Source organism: Perognathus longimembris, chromosome 13 (genome assembly GCF_023159225.1).
Source record: "Perognathus longimembris pacificus isolate PPM17 chromosome 13, ASM2315922v1, whole genome shotgun sequence".
Classification (NCBI taxonomy): Eukaryota; Metazoa; Chordata; class Mammalia; order Rodentia; family Heteromyidae; genus Perognathus; species Perognathus longimembris.
Genome location: NC_063173.1, coordinates 12,094,377 through 12,119,582, shown reverse-complemented (window position 1 = coordinate 12,119,582; position 25,206 = coordinate 12,094,377). Strand labels below are relative to the sequence as shown.

General features: G+C 55.0%; 1 protein-coding gene across 4 annotated transcripts in view; it reads right to left on the bottom strand.

The window, feature by feature from the left end:
• Window positions 1–24,790, bottom strand: part of Pde2a (phosphodiesterase 2A) — a 60,860-nt gene extending 36,070 nt beyond the window's left edge. The window contains exons 1-3 of one of the 4 annotated variants that reach the window (XM_048359573.1): window positions 24,636–24,790; window positions 15,246–15,324; window positions 14,210–14,271 (exon numbers count right to left, since the gene is read on the bottom strand). In XM_048359573.1, the coding sequence (XP_048215530.1) occupies window positions 14,210–14,271; window positions 15,246–15,324; window positions 24,636–24,752 (258 nt within the window). In that variant the 5' untranslated portion in view covers window positions 24,753–24,790. Of the gene's footprint in view, window positions 1–14,209; window positions 14,272–15,245; window positions 15,325–24,336; window positions 24,443–24,635 lie in introns of all 4 variants that reach the window. The other 3 variants (XM_048359575.1, XM_048359576.1, XM_048359574.1) reach the window with 3 other exon arrangements.
• Window positions 24,791–25,206: the final 416 nt, after the last annotated feature.

Below are 25,206 nucleotides of genomic sequence, written 5' to 3'. Positions count from 1 at the left end.
ACCATCCCCCTTTCTTCCTCCTGCCCACCCTTTGCAGACTCTGGCTTCAGTTGTTACTCCAACAGGGCCGCGTCTCCAGCCTCCGAGCCACACTGGAGACACGTGCACTGTAGAATACACCTGCGCCCGTCCCGGCGCCTCCCGTGCCGTGCGTGGCCTCACCTCCCTCGTGAGCTTGACCTTCTTATTGGCACCTCCCTTCCCTGCCCGTCAGGGCTTCCCACAGTGCCCAAGCCAGTGCCGCTTCAACTCCGGCTCCCAGACCTCCTTGGACCTATCAGGGACTCGGTTGTGCAGACGGAAGAAGAGAAGGGGAAGGAGGGAGGGAGGGAAGGCAGGGCTGCCAGTTCTATGAGAGCCTCAGTCCCAGCCTGCGGGTCCAAAGTCGGGGAAGGAAGGGGCAAGGGAACACCAGCATGGGAAGAGGAGGGAAGCAAGAAATGACTGGGGAATGTATGAGATATCAGATAAGGTAGCAAGACTGCCTTAGATCTCTCACCCCATCCACATGGCAGAGACTCCATTCTATCCCTGTGGCCCACATTCTGCTCACCCCCCCAGTCTGCCTCCCAAGCACACCACCTCACCAACAGCCCCTTACCCACCACCATGCCAGTCACCTTAACCTACTGCCCCCTCTTAACTCTCCTGTCTCCAAGCCTGGGACTCATGAGAGTGGAACTGGGCACCGCTGGACAGTCACAAGGAGGCAGGTGTAGGCCCACTGTGATTCACACCTGGAGAGAAACCTTGGGCAGCAAGGAGAGTGAGCACCCTGTCTCCGAGGGTACACCAGCAAGGCCTGTCCTGAAGAGAGTCCATGCCCTGAGAAAGATGAGGTAGCTGGCCTCTGGCTCTGGGTTCCAGGACCCTAAATGTCTGTGAAGCCTCTTCCTCCTACTCTCTCACATGGCCTCAGTGCTGGGTCAAAAGCTGGACAGAGAAAGTCCAGAGGTTCTGAGAGGCAGGCATTGTTGCCCAAGCAGCTGAGCGACCAGCTGGACCAGTATATGAAAAGAGTGATGTATCTCTCTGATGGCCAAAGAAATGACTAGATGCATAGATGGGTGGATAGGTGGATGGATGGGTGGGTGGATGGGTGGGTGGATGGATGGGTGGATGGATGGATGGGTGTGTGGATGGGTGGGTGGATGGGTGGATGGATAGATGGATGGATGGATGGGTGGGTGGATGGGTGGATGGGTAGATGGATGGATGGATGGATGGATGGATGATGGATGGATGGGTGGATGGATGGGTGGATGGATGGGTGGATGGGTGGATGGATGGATGGGTGGATGGGTAGGTGGATGGATGGATGGGTGGGTGGATGGGTGGATGGATGGATGGGTGGATGGATGGGTGGGTGGATGGGTGGGTGGGTAGATGGGTGGATGGATGGGTGGGTGGATGGGTGGATGGATAGATCTCGTCAGATCCAGCCTTACCCACCCAAGACCCCCTCCCAGCCCCACGTGTTCCCCTGTCACAGCACTGTGTATGCCATCATAACTCTACCCTTTCTCACCTGACTGGGTATGTGCCATCAATGAGTAGAGAGGTGGAGCCCACAACCCCAGGCAGAAGAGGCAGCCTACCAAGTCTGCCATGGTGATAATCTTAGAGAAAAAAAGAAGCTAAGGAATGAGGGTATCTTGTGCTGGAGCTGTTGGCAGTCTCTCCAAAGTGTCTCCACCAGCCAGGGGAGACTGCCAACAGTCTCTCAGAACCATTTTCTCAGTACAGAAGGGGCTAGAGGCAGCGGGTCAGGAAGGAGCTAGGAACATCAGTTCCTCTGAGGCCCTCTCACCCAAGTGGTCACTTGTCCATTCTTCCTGGGCATGCGGAGAATTCCCTCAGGACCAGTCTATAGATCATGGTGTCCTGTCCCCAGCTTCGTGGGGGTAGACAAAGGCTGAAGGAGGCTGGGAAAGATTGTATAGTTCTCATCCGGAGGCAGGAAGCCCATGCTCAGACTCTGGTCCACACCAGGTCACTTGCCTCCTGAGCACTGTTCGTACTTGTGTCCCATGAATAATCTACCTTGGCTGAGTCCCTCTTGCATATGGCGCTGGGTATCTTCCTTCAGGCCAGGATCTAGGTCTCTGGTCTCATACTGAAGCAGGTTTGATGTGGCCAGTGGTCACTGGGGTAGTGTGGCCTGCAGAGGGCAGGGAGGAAGGGCTGGCCCGGGGAGGGTAGAGGTGGCGAGGAAGGTAGGGCCTAATGCTTATCTACCTTGCTAGAACTATAAAGGAATGAGTGGCTGTCCATGACACCTGTCAGGGGCTGTCCTCTGGCTCTCTGGCTCTGAGATCTGGCTCTCTGTCTCTCTCTCTCTCTCTCTCTCTCTCTCTGGGCCTCCCGGAGCTCTGGGTGTCAGTGTTCTTATGGAGCCTCTTGTCGTGTTTTGCTCTGGTGTATGTGTCTCTCCCACGGTCACACTGCTTTGTCCCATGACTGTATTTGGCTCCATCCTCAGAGCTTGGCCCATCTCAGCTGTTTCCCCAAATCCCAGGGGAGAGAGAAACAACCCTGAAAGTATGAGAAAGAAACAGGGGTAGAAAGCAATTCAGAAAGAGGGACAAGCTATCAGAGTCAGGAGGAGACCCTGGGGAGAGGACTGGAGAGGCCTGGGCAGGCCAGGGAAGCCCCCGAAGGGAAGCCCTGGAAAGCAAAGCCATCCCCTCCTTCCCTCCCGCCTCCCTCCCTGCCAGAATGTGTGAGCACTTTTATTGTCCCTAAAAATAGCCCCTTTGCGCTTGAGGGTTGGGTTGAGGCATCTTCTGGGCAGGGTTCATCTCAGGCTTGCCCCTGCCTCTGGGCTTCCCCTTCACTGTGTCCCTTCCAGCAAGAGCCGGAGCTTTTTGCTAAAAACAGGTGTGACTGTGTCCCTAAGACTGCCCTGGCCCCTCACACCCCACACATTTCTGCACTCCCAGTCTGCTGGGAGCTGTTTGTAAAGCCCTGGTGCACACCTCCACAGGGGTACAGGGCCCCCCCAGACTCTGCAACCAAGCCTCTGTCCCACTCTCCACCTTATTCCCTCCATCTTCGTTGCTCTTCCATTAGGGTCTCTGCTCCCCCTTCCTGGGGCCTGGCGTTCCTTCTTTTCCTCTGTTCTACCAGGCTTAGCCCTACTCTGGGCGTTCTGGAAACCTCCAACCCTGTTCCCTGACTCTCATCCCCACCACCTCCTTCCCATGTCCCTGTACAGCGATCCAGAGGCCAGGCCCCAGGGGTCCGCAGCAGATGTGGGCCCTGAAGTCCAAAGTCTGCTCCCTCCAGTGAAGGAGAGAGATGGTGAAGAGACGCTTTAGGCTCCACACCCTGAATCTGGACCCTCATGGTCCCCTCCAAGCTCCTTTCTCAGTTTTGTTTTTGTTTTTTTTTAGTCCTGGTACTGGGGCTTGAACTCAAGGCCTCAGGCTCTTGCTTGGCTCTTTCTGCTCAAGGCTGGTGCTCTACCACTTAAGCCATACCTCCATGTTCAGAGTTTTTGCTGGGTAATTGGAGATCGGAGTCTCATGGACCTTTCTGCCTGAGCTGACTTCAGAACCATGATCCTCATACCTCAGCCTCCCGAATAGATAGGATTATAGGCATCAGCCCTTGGTTTTCTCTTCCGAACTTGAATGTCTATTTCAGTCTGGGGGAAAGCCCCTCCAGTCTTACAGCCTCCCTACTTTCATTTTTCCGATGAGGGGATCCCCCCCCCCCCCCGCCCCGGGAAGCGCGGTACCAGGCCCAGGAGCCCATGGAAAGCGGGCCGTGAGCCTCAGTCTCCGTGCAGCAGTGGTGTTCCAGGGGCAGAAGCGGCGACCTCACGCACTCACCCTGCCTGGCCCCCGGCAGGCATCCAGAGGCTGGCATCCAAAGTTATTCATCTTTGGAGGGCCCAGAAGCCAGAGGACAAACATCCGGATTCTCTGGAAGTCCTGTTACTCAGCCTCCTTACATCCCTAGGGCACTGGGGATGCGTACACACAGGCGCCAGAGAATGAGCCCGAGGGGCTCGCCGTGCCTGTGAGTCTGCGCAGACCCCTTCCAGGCCCAGGGCCCTGAGGGAGGATGCGCTCCCAACTGGACCCTCAGCCCCTAGGTGCAATGCAAACTAACTTTCACTTTGGAGATGAAACACTTGCTCTCCTGTGGCTTTTCTCATTGCAAAATTCTGGGCGCATTCATCAAAATGAACACTTTCTGTCACCCTTGTAGGGGGCTCCTACTTCGCGGGTGACCTCAGCACATGTCATCCATTACCGCACGCCTTTATGGCCCAGCATGTGACCATGGCAAAAGATGTCCCTTGGTCACTAGGGACACATCTGTGAGTGAGTTATACAGACGGCTTCTGTGGAAGGCCGCGACCACCCTGTGGCCATGTTTGTACGTGCTCATCTGCACAGGTTGGTGGCCTTCACTCTCTGTGATCACGGACGTGTGATTTGGCTCACGGTGTGTCCCTGATGTGTCCCGTGTGTGTGGCTGCCTGGGGGACTGTGGGCGGAATGGTGGCTAGTCTTGACTCTAAATGCATGAATGAGTTTGTGACTGAGCATATTGGTATCTAGAGGGTGGGTCCAATCCTCCTCCTCTACCTCCTCTATCACCTTTCTCAGATCTAGGCCCATCTCCCTGCCTGGTACATGCCACATACATTCAATAAGACTTCTTATCTTGGATTCAGTTTCCTTATCTACAAAATGGCCCCCTATTCCAGGAAAATGAGTGGGTTACATTGGGTTCATTAAAGTTTTCCTCAGCTGGTTGCCAGCAGGGGCTTAGACCCCCTTTCTAACAAGCTCTGGACAGATGCAGCCCTGCGGGGCAAGTTGAAGGAAGAGGACTAGGCTCGATTTCAACATCACCCCCACAGGATGTATGGTTAAGGGCAGTGGCAACTCCCTTTCCTCCAGCCTCACCTCAGGTGAGACCTCTGGGAGGCATCTGATTCTGACATGGAGGAGGAGGAGGGTAGACAGATCCAGACGAGGATCCAAGGACACCCAGCCCCTCTTGACTTCCTTTAGTTCTAGTCCCTTGACCACCCTCAAACTCTCCTCCCACTCCAAGGCCCAGAAAAAGGCCTACAGAAGACAAAAGGGGAGTTGACCAGAGCCAGGTTGTAGGGACCAGATGGCCTGTCCTGGGGCTCTGAGACTCTCAACCCAGCTCACTGTGAGAATGGGAAACAGGGACCCACATGAGGGAACCAAGAAAATCCAGGCTCATGTTTCAAAGCCTCTGTCGCTTTGGCATCTGTGGGCTCCTAAAAGGAGCCTGAGGGAGTGGGCAGGGGTCCTGAGACAGGCTCAGGAAGGTCTCAGCTGTTGGTATGGACTTCCTAACTGTCCTTACTCTCCCCACATCCCAGATCCCTTACTGGTTTGATTAACCAAATCATAGGGCTTTTTCTTGAGCAAATTACATCGGCCTAATTGAATTAGGCCACAGGAGCCTGAGCTGGAAGCTGGCAGAAGGTGAGGATTGCAGGGCCTGGGAGGACAAGGGGGGGGGGTGTAATCACAGACAATATTGAGTAAGGGACAGAAGAGGGAGGGCGGGGTGAGCGAGGAGGGCTGAAGGTATGAGAGGAGGACATCTGCAGGCAGCTCAGTCTCCCAGCGTTCCCTTGACTGCTCCTGTCACTTAGCTGCCTAGAGTGCCAGGGCTTGAAAGGGCAGCTCCCTGGGAAGACCATGGAGGCCACGCCAAGTACCAGATTTCATCACAAGCAGTGGACCCTGAAATCCTGCCAACAGCCCCACTTGGTACTTGAGGAAACTGAGGTTCAAGAGAGGAAAAATGATGTGTCTAGATATGACTGACTGACACCAATCGGACCTGCTCCTGATCGGCACTGGTACAGCCCCCTGGAGTGCGCCCATCCTCCCCGAGAAGCCTTCCTGAGTATCCAGAAACGGAGGGCAGCACAGGCCAGCTCACAGCTGGGCCCAGACACCACGTCTACCCCAACGAGGCATTTCTCTTATCTGCCCTACAATGACCCTCCTGCCTCTGACAGTCAGTAGCTGAGGTTGGGACTGACTCCACCTGCATGCAACCCACTCCCCACAGAATACTCTCCGCCCCTCCCACCACCACGGAATGGTCTGCTCTATGGTATCCTCATCACCCCAAGACAACACAATTGCTGTCACCTTCACACAGCAATTCCCTCTAGTGACACTCCATCATTCCACAGTGCTCACAGTGTCCCCCTGCAAGTGTCACAGGGCCACACACTGATTCTCCCTCACTCGGCATGGCTTCCATCTGTGCTATCATACATCATGGCCCCAGGCTACTGTGTCTGGCTCTCTCACAGGGCATGCCGGCTCTGTGTCACACTGTCACATAGCAGCAGCATCCGGGACCTCCCTGCCTCAAGACAAAATCAAAGTCCACTCTTGATGAAATGATACCGTGTCGTGGACTTGCTGAAGAACTAGGCTCCGGTGGCTCACTCTGATAATCCTAGATACTTGGAAGGCTGAGATTTGAGGATCACAGTTTGAAGCCAGTCCAGGCAGGGAAGTTTATGAGACTCTTCTCCCCAATTAACAACCAAAAAGCTAGAGGTGAAGCTGTGACTCTAGTGGTAGAGCACTAGCCTTGAGCGAAAAAGCTCAGGGATAGCACCCAGGTCCCGAGTTCCAGCTCCAGAACCAGCACCAAAATAAATAAATGAATGAATAAATAAACATCTCAGCAAAGCCGCCTACAGAATGAGGGAAAATACTTACACATCATGTATTTAACAAGAGACCGATGTCCAGAATATATAAAGAATTCTTACAATTCAACAACAAAAAGCAGACAATTCCATTTAAAACATGAACAAAGGACTTGAGTAAGAGACATCTGTCCAAAGAAGATACACAAATGGCCAGCAAGCATGTGAGAAGATGTTCACTTGTCTAACCATTTGGAAATGTGAATCAAAACAGCAAGATACTGAGATAATGCATCACACCTATCATGATGGCTGCCATCAAAGAAACTCGAAAATAAATAAGCGTTGCTACACATGTGGAGAAATCCTTGTACGTGGTGGTGGGAATGCGTGACGTGGCCCATGCCACGTACAACCATTTCACAAAACAATTTAAATAACCTCGGCATGGTGGCGTACAACTTTAACTAACCCCAGTGCAAAGAAGAATGAAGCAGGAAGATCCTGAGTCAAAGGACAGCCTGGACTACAAGGTAAGGCCTTGTCTCAAAACAAACATGATGACCCCTCAAGTCTACTTACAAATATAGAACCTATATAATTAAAAGTAGGGTCCTGAGAGTTTGGTAAAGGAGCATTACAACAGCTAACCATGGGAGCAATCCAAGTGCCCACTGCCATCAGTGAGCAAAGGTGGTAGACAGATACAATGAGAGATTATATAACCATAAAAGAGAAAATCCCGTCACATGCTACCACACAGACGAGCCAGGAAGACATTATGCTCAGTGAACATAAAAGCCAGTCACAGAAAGACAAATACTTAATGATTCCAATAATATGAGGTACCTAGAATGGCCAGGCTCCTAGAGATGGAAAGTGGAGGGAGGGTGCCAGTGGGCAGAGGAGGCAGGTGTAGCTGGGATTTACAGGTACATACCTCCTCATTCACCCTTTTTTGTTGAGAATGGGGATCTCACTAACTTTTTGCCCAGACTGACCTGAAACTTCAAACCTTGGGCCTCCTCCATCTCCAAGTAGCTGGAATTCTAGGCATGCCACACTACATAATAATCATCATTATGATTATTCCTTTTTTATTTGCCTGGGGCTTGGACTCAGGGCCTGAGCACTGTCCCTGGCTTCTTTTTGCTCAAGGCTAGAGCTCTACCACTTGAGCCACAGCCCCACTTCTGGCTTTTTGTATATATGTGGTGCTGAGGAATCAAACCCAGGGCTTCATGTATGCAAGGCAAACACTCTACCACTAGGCCATATTCCTAGCCCAAGGATAGCAAACTTTATGTCACGTATATTTTACCATAATTCAAAAATAGTTTTTAACCTAAGCAAAGAAAAATGAAAAAAAAAGAAAGAGGACTAGATGAATGAAATGTGGCCAAATATTGCCAATGGTTGAAAAGGGTGATGGACATGGCAGTTTTGTGTATTGTCTGGCATTGTTTTAAATATACAACAATAATACATTCTCATCTCCCTGACCTTGCCCTTTTTCCACAAGCCCCGCCCCTTCACATGGCTCTGAGCCCAGTATTTGCAAAGGGCCTTCTATCTGCAAGCAGGTCTTCACCTGTTATTCTCTGCTAGGACAGTCTGGTTTCCATCCCTAGCTATCTCTGAAATGGTCCAGCCCCCGCCGCCCCCCACCCCCAGGACCCACAGAGCCTCCATCTCCCACCTTAGCAGACCCCAGCAGCATCTGCCTTTTGTCTTCCCTCCCCTTGAGCTTCTCTTCCCTTCAGCCTGGCTTTGCACCGTCTCTCTACCTTCAACTCCTCCGTCTCCACGGTGGCACCCTCTCCGTCCTCACTACTCTTCTACAGTATGTAGAGTGGGGGACTCCATCCTCAGTTTCTGCCTCTTCTGTGCCCCTCCTCTCTCCCTAAATCATTCTGGCCAAGTCCGCAGCTTAGCAAACAAGCCATGCTTGTTGACTCCCTCATCTATGCCCCACCGGGTCCTCACGCCTGAAGGACAGCTTCGCTGGTATGTTCCACTTGACAGGTCTCACGTAAGCCTCTCCATTTCTGTCTCCATGTCCTCTTCATCCTACTAACCGTGACTTTCCATCGACCTTCACCCATCTCAGAAACACCTCTGCCATCCCTCACCTAGTCTTTCAAACCAAACACCTGAAAGTGGTCCTTGGGTTTTTTCTTTCTTCTTACCTCAATCATCAGCACGGTCTCCTTTTTCTTTCCCAAACATTTCCAAAGCTTGTCCATTTCTTGGGAGCCCCCAGTGGACCTGCCTATCTCCCCTCTGACCCCCCCCACCGCAACCCAACCCCCTAACACAAGGCAGCCAGAGCCATCTTACCCACCATCCATCAGATGGTTACTTCTCTACTTGAAGGCCTCCATGTCTTCCTACAACAGTGTCACATACAGCATTGTGTGCTCACGTCACATCATCACAACCATTATACAACATCACACTTGCCATGTCAGCTCAGGGCCGTGTGCAGCACACATTTGTGTTCACATACTTGAGGTCACACAGTGTCACGCTATTGTTTGTACACTAGTCCCCACTTACGTCATATCCTTGGGACACACACAAACTATTCACTGTTTGGATGCGTAGGCCACAAACTCATGCCTTCACGGTCACAGTTGGTATCACAGACCCAGGTCACACACTCCATGACTCATCTACTCTCCATACCAGCCTGTGGTCAGTTACACACGTAACACACATCGTAAGCTCAGGGTCACACCTGGCAGAACATCCGCTGTCCCACAATCATTGTCTCAGTGTCGCCCTTGGCATCACCCAGTGTCCCACAACACAGCTCTTTGGGGCACAGTCACAGAACTGCTGTCCCATGTCAAGGCTGTTTCCTGTTGTGCTCCAAGTCCTCAGGCACCGCTTGTTCCTTCAAGGATTTCCTGTTGTCAGGGCCCGGTCGGGTCTGGCCCAGTTTGAGACACAGCTCGAAGCTCAGAAGCTGGCCCGCAGGAGCCCCTCGGCCTCGCCTACAATCCTGGCAGGGCTCAGGGACTTTTCTATTGCCCCAGCTGGTGCTAGCTCCGCAGGGTAGGCAGCGGAGGTGACTTCTGGGCCTTGTCCCACTCTTAGGGCACCCAGGCCTGTGTTAGAGGGTTAGAGATGTTCCAGAGGACGCCTCTGAGGTCTGGGAAATATGAAGGAAGAGGAAGAAAAGGCCTGGGGGATGGGGGGTGGGGCGGGACAGGGGGCAAAGAGAAACAAAGTCTTGGAGGCCAGAACCTGGAGGAGTCAGGGCTGCCTTGAAGATAGGAACAGGAGAGAGCAGGAGGTCATCTTGGGGAAATTGGAGAAAACAGATTTCTTTCAGAATCAGGCTCCAAGCAGGGAACTCAGGACACGCCCCTCCTTCCTGGCCCTGCTTGTGGTCCTACAGATTGTCCCCCAATGACTGCCAAGGCCCCTCACCTCCTGCCCAGGTCAGTCTGCAGGAAGGACACAAGGAGGCCAGAGCGCACGCTCCCCACACGGCCTGAGATAAATATTTCCCGGGAAACGGAACTTGTTCTCTCTGTGTTTACAGCCAAGGGCCAGGCAGAACGGGAGGGGGGAGGGAGGAGAGCGGTGGGGGAGGGCGTTGGGAGTCAGCCTCAAACCTGCTTTGCACCTCTCAGCCATTCCCGGCCTCGCTCTGAGCAGCCCTCTGGGCTCTGGAGGAGACGGATCATCCCAGGCCTGGGACTGCCCACAGCCTGGCACAGTCTCAACTCCTGACTTCTCTGCGTTTCCGTCCTAGGGCTCCATGCCTCCCACTTCAGACCAGGCTTCTCTGATGGCAGGATGTGTGAGGCCATCTCTGCCTTGTTCTCAGTCCATTCAAAGGGAGGACAGATGGGTGGGCAGACAGACAGCCAGGCTGGAGTGGCAGCTAAGACAATCTCCCTGGCCCCACGTCCCTGCAGGCCCCAGGCCCGCCCAGCCTGACAGGTGGGCACAGACAGATGGCAGAGCTCCAGGGTCCCCGTGGATGCCAGGTGCTCTGGCCAAACTTGTTGGCAGCAGCTCCCTCAGGGGCACGGGGCATCACGGAGGCCACTTGCTGCTGATGTACACAATCCAGGAGGAAGCAGGCACAGCTGGCAGTGGGGAGCTTTTGTCCAAGAATGACACACTGAGCAATGTCCCCTGAAGAGTCCCTTCCACCCTCACATCGAGCCAGCCTCCTGCAGTTCCCACTGGAATCTTTGTTCCAGACTCTTCTATCTGCTTGCTCCCTTCCTGTGCTGGTTCCTGACATCTCAGCTGGTCCCACAGGAGCTGAACACGCAGACCCTCCTGGCTACCCAACCAGTCTCTGGCCTCACCTGTTGATGGTCCTGACTCCCTTCATCCTTCACAGTCTCAAGTCAAGAAGTCTCCAAGACTGCCTCAATGCAATAACAGAGATCTCTCCTTAGAATGCCAACCCTGCTCAAAGCTATTTGCACTCATTCTTTATTATGCACTTACTGTATATCAGGCCAAGAGATGAAGGTGTTTGCAATCCCTTGAGAAAGGATATGTATAACAAGTTACCTAAAGGTACACTTGGAAAAGTGGCACTGGTCACCCAACCTAAGGTGAAAGGTGACTTCTGAGAGGACTCCACAGAGGAAGTGACATTTAAAGAGCAAGCAGAGAATAAAGGGAAAGTTGCTGTAGGCAGAAGAGTCAGTGTAGACCAGGGAGGCCAGAAGAGCTAAGGGGTGATCATGGCAACATGACTGGAGCTATTCAGAAGGAAAGAATGTCATGAGGGGACCTAGCTTTGCCATGCTAAGGGGGTGTGGTCTTTATCCGCAGGGCAGCAATGGAGGAGCCAGTGCTGGGCCTGCATTTGGGATCTTGGTGTGGATATGTCTGCCTGCCCAGAGAGAGATGCCAGAACCCTGTCCGGTCCCTGAGAGCCAGCAGAGAGGGCATCCACTCAATGTGGAATGTCTCAGCCAACTTGTCAACTTGAATTGCCTCGGCCTTGACTTCCAGAGAGAGAGAGACAGAGAGAGCACATGAGCGATGAAGCAGAGGCCCAGGATCTTGAGCTTAGCCAGAAGAGCCCCTCCTCCAGCTGGCCAGGGGTCAGGGAGCCTTTCCAGGAGAGTGTACTGAATCCATGCCTGCTGAGTGAGGAGGGTGCTGTCAATGCTGCTTCCCTGGCTGCCACCCAACCAGTGCCAGGAGAACATGCCATGCCTGCAGAACCTCCACTAGGTTTGGTCCAGCCCTGTAACACACCCTGTCTCCTGGCTCCAGGTATGGCATTCTGCAAGAAACAAGGAGGGGACAGCTGTGGCTCATACTCTCTGCCTTCTCCCTACAACTCTGGATGCTAACACCCAACAAAAGGTGTCCTACCCCGTCAGCGTGGGGGTTCTCATCCCTGCTTACAGGTGAGGAGACTACGGCTGAGGCTGGTTAATCCAATGGCCTACCAGTCACTCGTGGGGAAATAAGAAGGTAGGACTTGAAGCCATGCCTACCTGACCCATGGTCTCCGCACTCTAGGATTCAGACTCTCCTCAGAATCTATGTGACCGGAGGGTCATCAACAAGCCACCCAGTTCCTCTCCTCTTTCCCTCCAGCTGCTCCTATCGTCTGAGCAATACCCTGCCAGGAGGCCAAGCACTGACCATTTTGGGAGCCGGTTGGCAGGAGGACAGGGGAAAAAGGGAGGCAGGACAGAGCTGTGTTGCTTATGGCATAAGATCCTCAGGGGTAGAAGGCAGCAGGACCCAGACAAAGGAAAGTCAGGTTGAGACGACAGGGATGGGAACAGATGCCAGGAGGCCTGGTGAAGAGGATGAGGTTGGTGGAATGCGAAAGGGCCGGAACTTGAACTTGCAGAGAGCAGGGCTACTGGACCAGACAGTGGGTCTCTGCACACAGGCATAAACAAAGAGCCAGGAGTTGGACTCTTTCCCTTGGGACCCAGCCCCCACTACCCAGAGGGGTCTCAACTTCTCCCACTACCCTCCCTTCCTGGCTTCCTGGGTGGGTGACAAATGCAGTCTTTCCTGGCGGGTGGCCGAGACTGCTGAGACACCACCAGCTCCCAGGAACGCCATCTGTCCCTGCTCTGGGGGAGCTCCCACCCCCTGGGGAATGCCATGGCAATCAATCAATTAATAATGACCCCCCCAAGGCCCTCCCCTCCCTCTCTTTTGGCCAGTGCCCAGCAACAGAACTGGGTCCCCCTAGGAGTGATAGTCTCAGACTTGGCCCCATGCTGTAGCAGGGAGCCCGTGCTGGGCCCCCATGAGGCCCTGGATGGCATCTCCTTCTTGTCTCACCCAAGGGCTGAGGCTGGGGTCACGGAGGGAGGCAGCTGGGCTCCACTGCCAACTCCACCCTGATCCCCTTCCAGGACCTTCTCTGGGAGCCTCAGCTTCCTGTGATGAAAAGTGATAGCAGAACTGCCTCCTCGGGTGTGATGAGAGCTAGGGAGAGTTTGTCCAAAGCGCCTGGCACTGAGGGGGGTACACAGAGACAGTGTCCCCCTCCTCTCGGCTGGCCTGGGGCACAGAGGCAGACTCATGAGTTGTATACATGTGCACGTGCATGCACGTGTGCACACACACGCTCACGCACACGCGCGCGCGCGCACACACACACACACACCTCTGTGCCAATCTTCAACATCCACATCCCCACCTCATTTTTCTTCCTCATTGAACATGGACAGTTCCTTTGAGCCCCAAAGGAATGATGGGGGCTGGAGCTAGCACCCTTCTCATCACTGGAACCTCAGGGATAATAACAGCATGGTCCCCCAAGCTCAGGGAGTGCACACTTCATAGAGGGGGGGCCAGGCAGACCTAAGAGTTACAGGATGGAGAAATCAGGGTGCTTGTGGCACACACAGTGGGCAACAGAGAGCAGAATGCCACCGCATCCGACGGCCAGGCAGGAGAGCTCAGAGGAGGGAGTGTGAGCCAGCTGGGTCTGGAGTGATGGAGAGGCAGGGAGGACGCCCGGAGGAGGGAGGCTAGAGCGGAGCCCAGAAGGATTTAGGAGGCTAAGATGGAGGGCAGGAGGAGGCCGGCAGCAGTGGCTTGGGGTGGCGGGAATGGATGAAGAGGAGCATGGCCAGGCTCGGGCTTCAGAGGGGCTGCGGGAGGGCCGGCCGATGGGAGCATGGAGAATTTTTGAGCAGGAGGCAACCAGTGTCGGATGGCACAGCACTCGTGGGCAGCAGGGACGGGGAGGAGGGGAGCTCGGGGAGTGCTCTGGGCAGGGGACTGACAGGGGATTGTGGGTGAGGGTGTGGAGGACGAGAGAGGAAATGGCTCCCAGGTGAGTGGGGGAGTGGGCGTGGGGGCGGGGAAGCCCAGCTGGGTATAGCAAGGAGAGGAGCTCTCCGGCTCGGCTCGTGGGGTAAACCTAGGCTGAGGGGGCGGGGCTGGGATGCGGCTCCAGCCTCCCAGTCCTCCCCCGGGGTGAGGGCAGCTCAGGCTGACCCTCAACCTGCACCCCCCACCCCCCCAAGCCCCCCCCACTCTTTCCCTCCGCTGAGCTCTCACCTGCAGTTGGTCGTCTCTACTCCTTGGGGGTTCTGGCTCCTGTGCAAGGGGGTCCTGGCTGGCTGCAGAGACAAGAAGGCCAAGGGCTGAGGCCTGCCAGGCCCGCTCGCCCTCTCCCCAGCCTGCCCTCCCGGCAGCTCCCAGCAGGCTTCACGGGCAGCCTCCTCCTCCAGGAAGCCTGGCCTGGTTACACCCTTCTGTCTCAGGCTGACGTAAGTGCTTTCCCTCTGCCTAGCACTCCCAAGAAGTTGAAACAATTACATCTTTCTCCCTCTGAGGTCCTCTGAGCTCCTGCGCGGCTCCTGGGAACTTCCGCAGAGTTCAGTAATGGGATCTGGTCGTGTCCACCTCGCATCCTCAATGAGCCTCCAGAGGGCCCCCAGCCCAGGGGGGCGGCCAATCCCAGAGGAACATGGGCTCATGCGTGTGAGCCACCACCCCAGCCTGGCACCAAGTCCTCTGGGCACCGCTTGGCCCCCTCACCCACATTTCCACAACTCCTCAAGCGCTGGCGGTGAATGCTACCTAGGGCTTGGCACCCACCCACCCAGGGGCCCGCTCATCCGCTTGGAAACCCACCACCCTGGCAGCTTCCAGACCCGGGTTTCTCGGATAGGCACTGCCCAAGGGCAGCTGCAAGCTCCTGCCCCTCCCTGCCCCCCAGCCTCGAGCCTGCCCAGGCATCGGACAGGCGGTGGGATATTCTGAGCCTGGCTCGGTTCCCGTCAGCTGCTGGCCGCCATGCCAGCCTGGCGCGAGTGCAGGGGCTGATTTGATTTGGCAGCTTAGGAAGCTGTGTGGTGGGGACAGGGAGGGGGAGGGGGAGGGGGAGATGAGACACCCATCCCCCGCTAGCTAGGAAATAAACAGCCTCCGGGCACTCAGCAAGCTGGGGGAGGGCATGGTCCAGCCTGAGGGGAGAGGGCTTCTGACCGCCCCTGTCTGGCATCACTGTCACCCAGCACTGGACACCTGCCCACGGCTGCTGGAGCGCCTGCCCCTCCCTGGGTGAGCGCAGGAGTGACAGGAGCTGCACCTGGTGTGGGGATGTTTGAGCAGCGGCTGTCAGGGTGTCCTGTGGGGGTCTCCAGGCCTGGCTGTCTCTGCAGCTGGGTCTGAGTGTGGCAGTGGCACGGGTGACGGGCCAGCAACGGTCAGTAGGCAGAATGACTGTGTCAGTGTGGTTGGAACTAGAGAGGAGACTGACTGCAGCCGAGGGTGTGACGAGGTTACTCTCGTGGCTCACTACTAGGGGACCTGGCATGTGCTGGCTCGGGACGACTCCTTCCTTCTGTGCGATGACCCCACTCACCCAGCGGTGTCCGGTAGAGGAAATGACGAAGGCCGAGATAAGTGCCTGACCCCCGGGCCAGCCCTTATGTTCACAAACTGTGAGCCTCCTGTCCCCATTATCCCCACTGAGCCTCCTTCCAGCTGCCTCTCAGCAAACCCCCACCCCTGCCCCTGGGCACAACTCGATCCTGCCCCCTTCCCTTCCCTTTCTGGCTCCCGCCATTCATCTCCACTGTGGGGATGTGGTCCGTGGCTGGAGGTGGACTCTCGACTGGGCATTCCTGGCCCCACTTGGGCCGCAGTACTCCTACCTGCTCCCTGGCACGGCCAGAGAGGCCCAAATCACACCCCACCCCCCAACACACACACACACATGCCCTGGGAGTCCGCACCAACGCCAATGGGGCCTGCACCCCATGGTGTCTAGTCAGAGAATGGCCATAGGGGCATCAGGACTCCTGGTCCTGCCCTGGGGGGCGGGGGTCACATAGGAACCTAGTGCTGAGAGGCCCGAGGCTGTGCCCCCAGACACCAGGCAGGGCGGTCAGGTTGGGTGGGGCCTGCTATGGGGAAGAGGCCACATCTCTTACCGCCTGCCCATTGTCCCATGTCTGTCCTCTGGGGACCTCAGGGCTCTTCCCACCCAGCCACAGGAAACAGAGCTCCTCCTGAAGCCACCGAGGGAGGGGCCCCACACTGAGAAGAGGCTCAGAAGAGGAACTGAGGCTCACAAAACTCAGCTATTACCCAAGGAGTTAGAGAGACAGAGCTGCTCTGCATTGGTGGGGTGGGGGAAGGGCGCTTTCTGGAGGAGGCGTGTGGAGCTTCAGAGGAAAGGAAACACCCCAGGGCCCAGGGTGGCCTTCTATCTGTAGGTCAGGCTTTTACCTGGGATCTGTATATACCCATGATATGCATAGGTTCATGGAAGCCTGAACTCCAGTCTGAGTCCCAATGGGAGGGTCTATGGAAGGCAGGGGGTCAACTGTGGAGAAGAGAGGGGTCTGGGAGAAAAGGGAAAAAGGGACAACACAGCTCCAGGCTATGAGGAAGGGCTGGGAGAAAAGCACACCGCATTCCAGGAGGTGCCTGTGGGCTCAGCTCCAAGGCAGACTTCATAAGGTCAATCCTCAACGCGTGAATACCTGAGGCCAAGGCAAAGAGCCCCTGTGGCTCAGGAGAAGGCTCTGTCCTGAGCTCTGACACAGATGACTGTGCAACTCTAGGCAGGACTGCCCCCCTCCCTAAGCCATCTAAAAGAAATGGCTGGCCTCGAGAGTCTCCTCCAGCCCTTCCCAGTTGGTCTTTCAAAAGAGGTTTACACCCCAAGAGGGCCAAAGATGGAGACTTCACAGGGATTAGGGGGAGCTGGGGACAGGCAGGTGGGAAGGAACAGCGGGGGGGGGGGGGGGGGATGTGGGTGACAGAGTAGAAAGAAGAGTGCCCTGGGAGTGCACACTTGGGCTGGGCAGCTGGGAGGGTTCCCCGTCCTTAGGGTCAAGACAGGAGGTGGCAGACAATGGAGCCTTGTGGAACACAGGGAGCAGCTGTCCCAGCCCCACCTGCTTTCTGGGCTGAGGGAGGAGAAAGACAGGGTGACAGACAAGCCTGTTGCCCTCTTCCGTGGATTCTGCCTCAACATCTATGGCCCAGGTGTCCCAGGGTAAGGGAAAGGCTGGGAATAAGGAGGAGCACTTGGGGACCCAGGAAGACTTATTTCAGTCTAACTTTGATCTGTGACCACCCCCTACCCCAAGGTTGAAAAAGCCTTTGGACATGTGCAGCTATGCTGGGCTTCTGTAGGTTCAACCTTCCAGAAATGGGTTCTAGAAGGCTGAAGTCCTCCTTGGGGAGGGGTAGACAGGGGTTGCTGACAAGACTGTCTGACTACCTTGGCCTCTGCCTGTGTCTGAGCCCTGGGTCCCAGGCCTTCCTAGACAGAGGTTTCTGCACCTCCAGGCCTGTGTCCAGGAAGTGCTCATGTCCTCAGGCTGCTGTCAGGGAAGTGGGGTGAGCAGGCTTCTCCTTCCTCTACTCTCTACAGGTCTGCCTAGAGACTTTGGGGGCAGGGAGTTAAGGGACATCTCCCTGCCATAGTCTTAAATGGTTGGAGGATGGAGACAGGAGGAAGGGAAGAATCCTGAGCCCATTCAGCTTAGGGACTAGCAAATCTCTCGTGTACACACGTGTCAAGTCTACTGTGGCAAGTTAGAGCCTGTGTGACCAGGCTGAAGGGCCTCCCATCTCCTCTAAAGCCAGTGCACTGGCTTCTTCCTTTCACTGAGGGTAGGAGGGGGTGCCCGACACCCCATGCGATCTGTCTCTATTGCTTCTTGTTATGTCTTTAATAACTGAACATTGACATTAACAAGGCAGGTGGCTGCAGCTCTTCCCAGCAGCCTCATTTAGCATCATTGAATCATCAAATCCTAGAATCCTGGATGCACAGAATGTCCGCATCTTTAGCTCCAGGAGTCTCAGCATCTTAAAGTCACAGAATGCCAACATCCCACAATCCCACACCCGCCCAGCCCTGGCTGGTTGCTAAGAGTCATAGAAAGCTAGCATCATCCTAGTGCACAAGCCCCAAGCTGACAATCACAGATTCTCAAACCCCACACCCCTAGAGCTATAGTTCACACAGCTCTTAGAGCTAGTGGCCCTCAACTTCCTCCTTTGACAGGTGACAAAAAAAAAAAAATGAAGCTTAGGGGCCAAGCATTGTCCAACCCCAAGATTGAAAAATCAGATCTCAGCATGCTGGAATTCTGGGAAATGTGCAAGTTTCACATTCTGAGATGCCCACGATTGTGCTGGGCGATGCTAAGTCTCAATTCTCTTATTTCCTTTTAGGGTTTACTGGCTTCTTCCCCCCACCCCCAACTCTATCCTTGGTTTCCCCAAATTTAAGCAACCATGGATGGGGGTACACATGACCAATTCTAGATTCCTTCAGGATGAGGGAGAAAAAAAAAGAGCAAAATGATCACCCCTTCCCAGCTACCCACTGGAGAGGAGGACAGGTTCCCGGATCGAGAAGGGCCTGGCCCTGGAGGACTGTCCCGTCAGAGATCGTTTCAAAGTGGCCGGATCCAAAGTCCAGAAACACAGCTGAGGCTTGCAATTTACATGAGCAAGATCATGAACGTTTAGCATTTTCATAAATTTTCATAAGTCTACTCCTTCTGGAAGGCACCCGTACATTTTTGGATTTGAATTTTATTAAGCATTCCATTTCAGAGCCCGTTTTAACTTTTGAGTTCTGAATATTCTTCGCCCAGAGCAGACCTTGAGTCTCCCACAGTACAGGTTGAGGACTTAGTAGCCCTGAGCCAGAGTCCTGATATCCAAGTCTCCGGCTAACCTCCTGCGAGGCCTTACCAGGATATTTTAATCCTTCTAGGAGCAGGACTCGTACAGGTTTCGTGGCACCCAGAACACACACAAAGCAACACATTCTCCTTCGCCTTTACAGCTGATCAAATCCCTGCTCCACCTCCCAGCTGTCCCTCACCACCCATCCGTGGATCATTCCCTGTACAGGCCTCGTCAGCCCTCACAAACTCCTTTTAACTCCTCCCCTCAGGCTGGTTCCCATTGGAAAACATCCACAGACCTTCATGTGGCTGTAAGTCTGGCACAACTTGGCCCCTGACAACCGTATATCTGCTCTCTTGATGCTTCCCGTCCCATCCCCTCAATCCCACTCAGTCGTCCAGGATCCAGCTCCATGCACGAAACGGTGGGACCAATGAACACAAGTATTCGTCCTCCTGATACCACGCTGCCTCAGCCACCAGCTCCCTGCCACCCTTCCAGAACTTGCTCCTGATTCCTCCTTCAGCTCTCAGATTCACTGTTCCTGAGGCTCCCGATGTGCCCTTCCGCCCCCTGGGCGCTGCACGAGGGCCCCTGGCTCTACCCCACCATGGCATGAGTTTATCTCCATTGTTGCCCACACCACACACTCCACCTGCACGGCCTCCATCTGTGCACCCTCCCCACCTCAGCCTGCCACCTCGTTCTGAGATACTGCCATACCGGTGCGGTGTTCCTCAGGGAAGAAGTGGGGAGCTTAAGGGCTCTATCTTGCTCATCTCTACCCACTCTTCCTGTTGGTACAGAGTGGTTGCTCACTAATGTCCATCTAGGAAGGATAGCTATGGTGGTCCAGAGTATATGGCACGGGCAGGTAAGAGTGAGGTAAGAGTGATCAGAGGTGAGAAAGACCCTTGGACTTGGCTGAAGGCCTCTCAGAAGAGGCAATGGGGACATCTGTGTGTGTGTGTGTGTGTGTGTGTGTGTGTGTGTGTGTGTGTGTGTATCAGTACTGGGGCTTGAACTCAGAGCCTTGTGTTCTTACTTTGCTTTTCCTCCTCAAGTCTGGTACTCTACCACTTGAGCCACACCGCTGCTTGTGAGTAGCATCTTCTGAAGGTCAGTCCTAAAGCAACCACTGGATCCTGGCTTCAGCAAGTGCCTAGGCCAGCCCTAGTGCTACCAGCAGAGTCTGCATAGGGGAGTGAATGCCCTCTGACCGCACTGAAGCAGCCACTGGAGGGCTGGCCATGCACCTGGGGAGGGCTTCCTAGAGGAAGATCTACTTCTTAGGAGCAAGGGAGAAAGTAGTAATGAATCAGATTGGAGAAAGTGATGCAGAACAAAGATATGGTAGGCCGGGGGGGGGGGGGGTGGGGTCTGTCTCTTCTTGTCCTTTACCTCTGGGAGGTCTAGGTCAGGTAAGTTGGGGGGAGTTAAGAAGAGCAAAGCAGGCAAAGCGGAATGGAGACTACATCAATGCTGACACCCTGGTCAGGGCGGGTTTGCTTGTCGGACTGGCAGGGAGCAGCTCCCCAGCTGTGGCTGGGAAGCGTTTCCTGTCTCTTTGCCAGGGGGGTCATTAATAATCATTTACCCGCCACAGGCAGCAAGGAGGGCAGCCAGAGAGCAGCATGGTGCTGGAGCCAGAGCTCAGCCTGGCAGCCAGGAGAGCTGGACAATGGTGCTGGCTCTGCTACCTTGCTGTGTGACCTGGACCGGCCACCTAACCTCTCTTGGCCTCTGGGAGTGTTGGTAAGAGGAGGATCTGATGAGAATGTGCCTTAAGTCTCCTCTTCGCTCTGGGCCTCAATTTCCCTAGATGGCATTTGAGGTGCCAGCCCTCCAAAGCAGTTATAAACATCAGATGACCATGCCCAAACAACCTCCTAATACAGGGATGGGGATAGGGAGGCCCAGATCCAATCTCTGCAGAGTCCCTATTCTGGTAGGAGCCATATGATCTCAGTGGGGTGCAAACATGGGACCTAGTAGAACTGTGTGTGGTTTAGGCTAGGGAAAACACCGAGAGTGGCCAGCTGCCCCAGGCTGCCCACCTGGGAGTGCAGGAGGTCAACAGGTCAACCACAGTGACACACACACACACACACACACACACACACACACACACAGAGCACTTAAAACCATGCCTGGAGCAGGGATTCCATAGACGCTCTTAGAACTTGGAAGGACCTTGGACACTGTGGACATTGGGAAGAACTTCCAAAGAGGAGGAAGAGGGCAACAATGGTGACAATTCTGCCCAATGACAGTTTGAGAAGGCTAGAGGCCAGGGATGGTCACCCAAAGCCAGACAATACTGATGGTTCCAAGGTCCCTCTTCTAGTTGCTCAGGTATCTCTCTCCACCCCAGGCTATATTTGCCTGAGCACCCCACATTCCCTCCAAGGCCCAGCTCAAGCCCACTCATTTCCAACAACCTTCTTGGAAGTAGTGCTACACCTTCACGGACTGGCTCAGACTGTATCCACACCTCCAACCTTGAGTTCTGGACTTTTATGCTCTCGAACAATTGCCCAAAGCCTGCCAGAGTTTCCCACAGCTTTCTATGGACAGTATGACATAGGGACCTGATGTCTCCACCAGACCAGTCCATACAGACTCCCCCAAAGTGACCAGGTCTCCCCTTTCATATAAGGATCTCTACCAGGACAGGGACTATTTCTCCTCCTTTATTTTTATTTTTTATTTTTGTGCCTATCCTGGGGCTTAAACTCAGGACCTGAGCCCTGTCCCTGAGCTTCTCTGCACAAGGCGAGTCTCTACTGCTTGAGCCACAACTCCAGTTTCAGCTTTCTTCTTTTTTTGTAATTAATAGGAAATAAGAGTCTCATGAGCTTTCCTGCCCCAGCTGGCTTCCAACCGTGACCCTCAGATCTCAGCCTCCTGAGTAGGTAGGATTACAGGCGTGAGCCACCAGCTCCTGGCTCTCCTCTTTTTGATTTAGGGTCAACAAGAGTAGGTCTAGACTGAGATCTTCCTGGTGGTTCCTCAGCCCAGAGACACAGAGAAGGGAGAAGGGAGCGTAGAGGAGGGGATACTTGGCTGCTAAACACCCTAAAGGTAAGTTGAGCCAGAAAGGGCAATGGGCTCCCCCATGAGACTAAAAGCATATGGTTGGCAGATTTACTCAAGTCCAATCCCAGCACAACTCTGGCATAGTGCCTCCCCAGACACCACTGGCCACGGGACTTCATGGTCCACACCCAGCCCTGCCCTTCTGTGGAGCCCAGGGAGGGGGTAGTAAACACAGTGACCTTGCTGACACGTGCATCCTCTCCCCACCCCCTCCAAGCCCTGGGCCCAAATATGGGACAAGTTAAGAGGAAAAGAACAAAGGTTCCCGGACCACGCCATTGCCTGCCGCCCGCCTGTCCAGCGTCTGTTCAGCCGGAAACCCAAGACAAAGGCTTTGGTCAAAGTGAAGAGGATGAAGGGCAAAGGGTAGGGTAGCCAGGGGTGGAGGGGGGGGGGCAGCCAAAGGCATCTCTCGGGACCTGATTGGGAGGGAAGCAAGGACACGTCACTCCACAAACATTTATGAGGCACCTGCTGTGTATTCCGCACACAGGCAAACCTAACATGCCTTATGCACATACTCTCTTACCCACTACAGTACATTCTACATTCCCACCCCTGCTCGCCCCCCTCGCTCACTGGACATGCCTTACACATTCCTCACACACCCTGACAGCCCACAGGGAGAAAAGATCACAGAATCTACCCCTCCCACTGAGAAATCACACGGCTTACACACCCACACTTCACATTCACACTCAACCTCATCCTCACTTCCCTAACCAGAGACACATGCATCCAATTAAATTCAACACACACGCCACCCAGACATGGAGACACCCTGCATAAATAATGTACACACCTAATTTCACATGTTTGTGAGCACACAGAACTCCTTAGCACAGATGACCCTGCCCTTACACGCTCCCCTCCTACCCTTCCTAACACCTGCTCAACTGCACCCCTCAGCCCTGGCTGCACCCTTTCCTGTCCAGAGTCACTACCCTGACACATGATAAACACCAACACAGAGATCCCAAAATATTCCCCAAGCCAACCCAGGACGTATCACAGTGGCTGCAAGCCATCCAGTAGGCTGCAAACACACCTGGACACACATAAACCCCCACCTTCTCTCTAACAAAACAGCTAATAAAACCTGTACCAGGCTCTATAAGGGTTCTCTTCCTGGCTACACACAGCAGCCAACAACATATACATCCACACATATAATTCTTCTTCCCATGCAGCCATTATAACAACTCCATCCTGTAATGACAGCTATGCAATCACACACGGACACACACACACACACACACACACACACACACACACACTATAATCACACACCCAGCTACAACTCCACAACTGCCTCCCTAAGCCACACACAGCATATAGACTCCAATCCATAGACTCCATAGACTCACCATCTCCATACCTAACATAACCCCCCATGAATAATCCCACTCATGATGATATGGTCATATATGGTACATGTACACATGACATACATGGCATACTCACTACATGCAAATAAGCTCATACTCATACAAACACATACACCCCAGACTCACTGGCCCTAGACAGCACGCACCAGAGGTGACAGACACCTGTCCCCCCCATCCCAAATTCTAACCACCTCAATCACTACTGGGCAAGCAGGGATGAAGGTGCCAATTTCATAGCACATGATGCCCACCTGCCTCAGACCCTGGGTACCAGCCAAGGTAGCCCACTCCATGTTTAGGCTCTAGGAACAGAGTCCATACCGTGCCATGCCTAAAAGCATGGAGAGGGGTAGAGTCCTGGGAACACTAGTCATGGCCTTTGAGCCTGCCCCTTCCTCATCCCAAAGCACAGGCAGAAATAAGGGTAAGGAGAGAGAGAGACCATAGAAAAGAGATAGAGAGCTGGAGAAACTGGAGATTTGAACAGATGGAGGGGAGCAACACAAGGTCACACAAAAGAGACCACAAAAAGGAGAGAAGTGGGGGGACTGAGGGTAAGCCCAAGTAGTTGGAGAAAAACCTGAAGAGAACCCCAGAGAATAAAGTGGGACTGCCACACCCAAAAAGCAATGAGGAGTTTTGAGACCCAGGAGGAAACGACTAGCAGGTCTCCTCTGCAGGAGAGAGGGTAGGAAGCTGGAGAGGGGTCCTGTAGAGAAGGGAGGAACTTGGGCAGGGGAAGGGGTTTGGACCTTTGGGTAGGGTGGGTGCTGAGTGAAGTCCAGGTAGTTGCGTGGGAACCTGGACGAGGGCACAGAGGAGGCTGTGGGATGAAGGTTCTGGGTCCTGGGATGAAGCCCTAACGGAAGTGTGGTGCAGAGGGTCTGCGCGTGCCTGGGGTCTGCTATGTTCAGTGGAGATTCCCACTTTGGGGCGCTGATCTGGGAGGAAGGGGTCCCAGGCTTGAACAGAGCTCTCAGGGTGACGGGGGTCCCCGCGGATTAAGAGTTTAGAGCTTGGAGTGGATACCCAGCTGCAAACAGGATTCCCACTCGAGGGGTGGCATTTGGGCCGTGATCTGGAGGTTCAAGGGCTCCTTCCGGTGTGGGCTGCAGTCCCATTACGAGAGTAGGGTCTGGAACCAGAGGAGGGGGGGGGGTCCACCCCTGAGGACGATCCAAGGGGCTCAGGGGAGGGTGGGTCACGGAGCCCAGCGACTGCACGCTGCGCAGAGGTCTGGGCCCTAGCCGGACGCCCTCTCCGGATGCCCCGTTCTCCCGGTGCCCTGAAGGCAGGAGGAAGGGAGTGGGGGGGGGGGGGTCGCCTACCTGCAGGTTGTCGGTGCATGGCTGCGGCGGCGGCTCGTCGGGCTTGAGGAAGACCTGCTGGCCTCGCCTGAGGAATTGGACAACAGCGATGAGGATGTGGTGCAGGACCAAGACCATGCTCGCAAGCCGCCCGCCCGCCCGCGCTCCCGCCCGCCCGCCCGCCACCGGCCCGGCCGCAGCGCTCGGCTCGGTCAGAGCGTCCGCGACAGCTTCGGCGGGTCCGCGGGAAGAGTCCGCCCTGGCCCCGCCCCCCGCCGGCCAGGCCCCGCCCCCCGCCGCCCCGGCCCCGCCCCCCGCCGCCCAGGGCTCCACCCACCCCCTCGCCTCCGGGGTCAGCACCCGGAGCGCCGTCCCCGTCTGACCACATCCTCTTCCCACTTCACTGAGCCCTGGGCCCCGGCCAGAGCCCGGAGGCTCCGCAGTGCGGGGATGGAGGGTGGGGAGGGAAGGGGTGAAGGGAGCCGGGGGCCGGGGCCTGAGGCCCCGAACGGGACCCCCGAGTTTCCCTCCCGCTCCCCCCCCCCCAATCCAGAAGGTAGGGAGGATTTTAGAGGTCGCTCCGGGAGCGGGA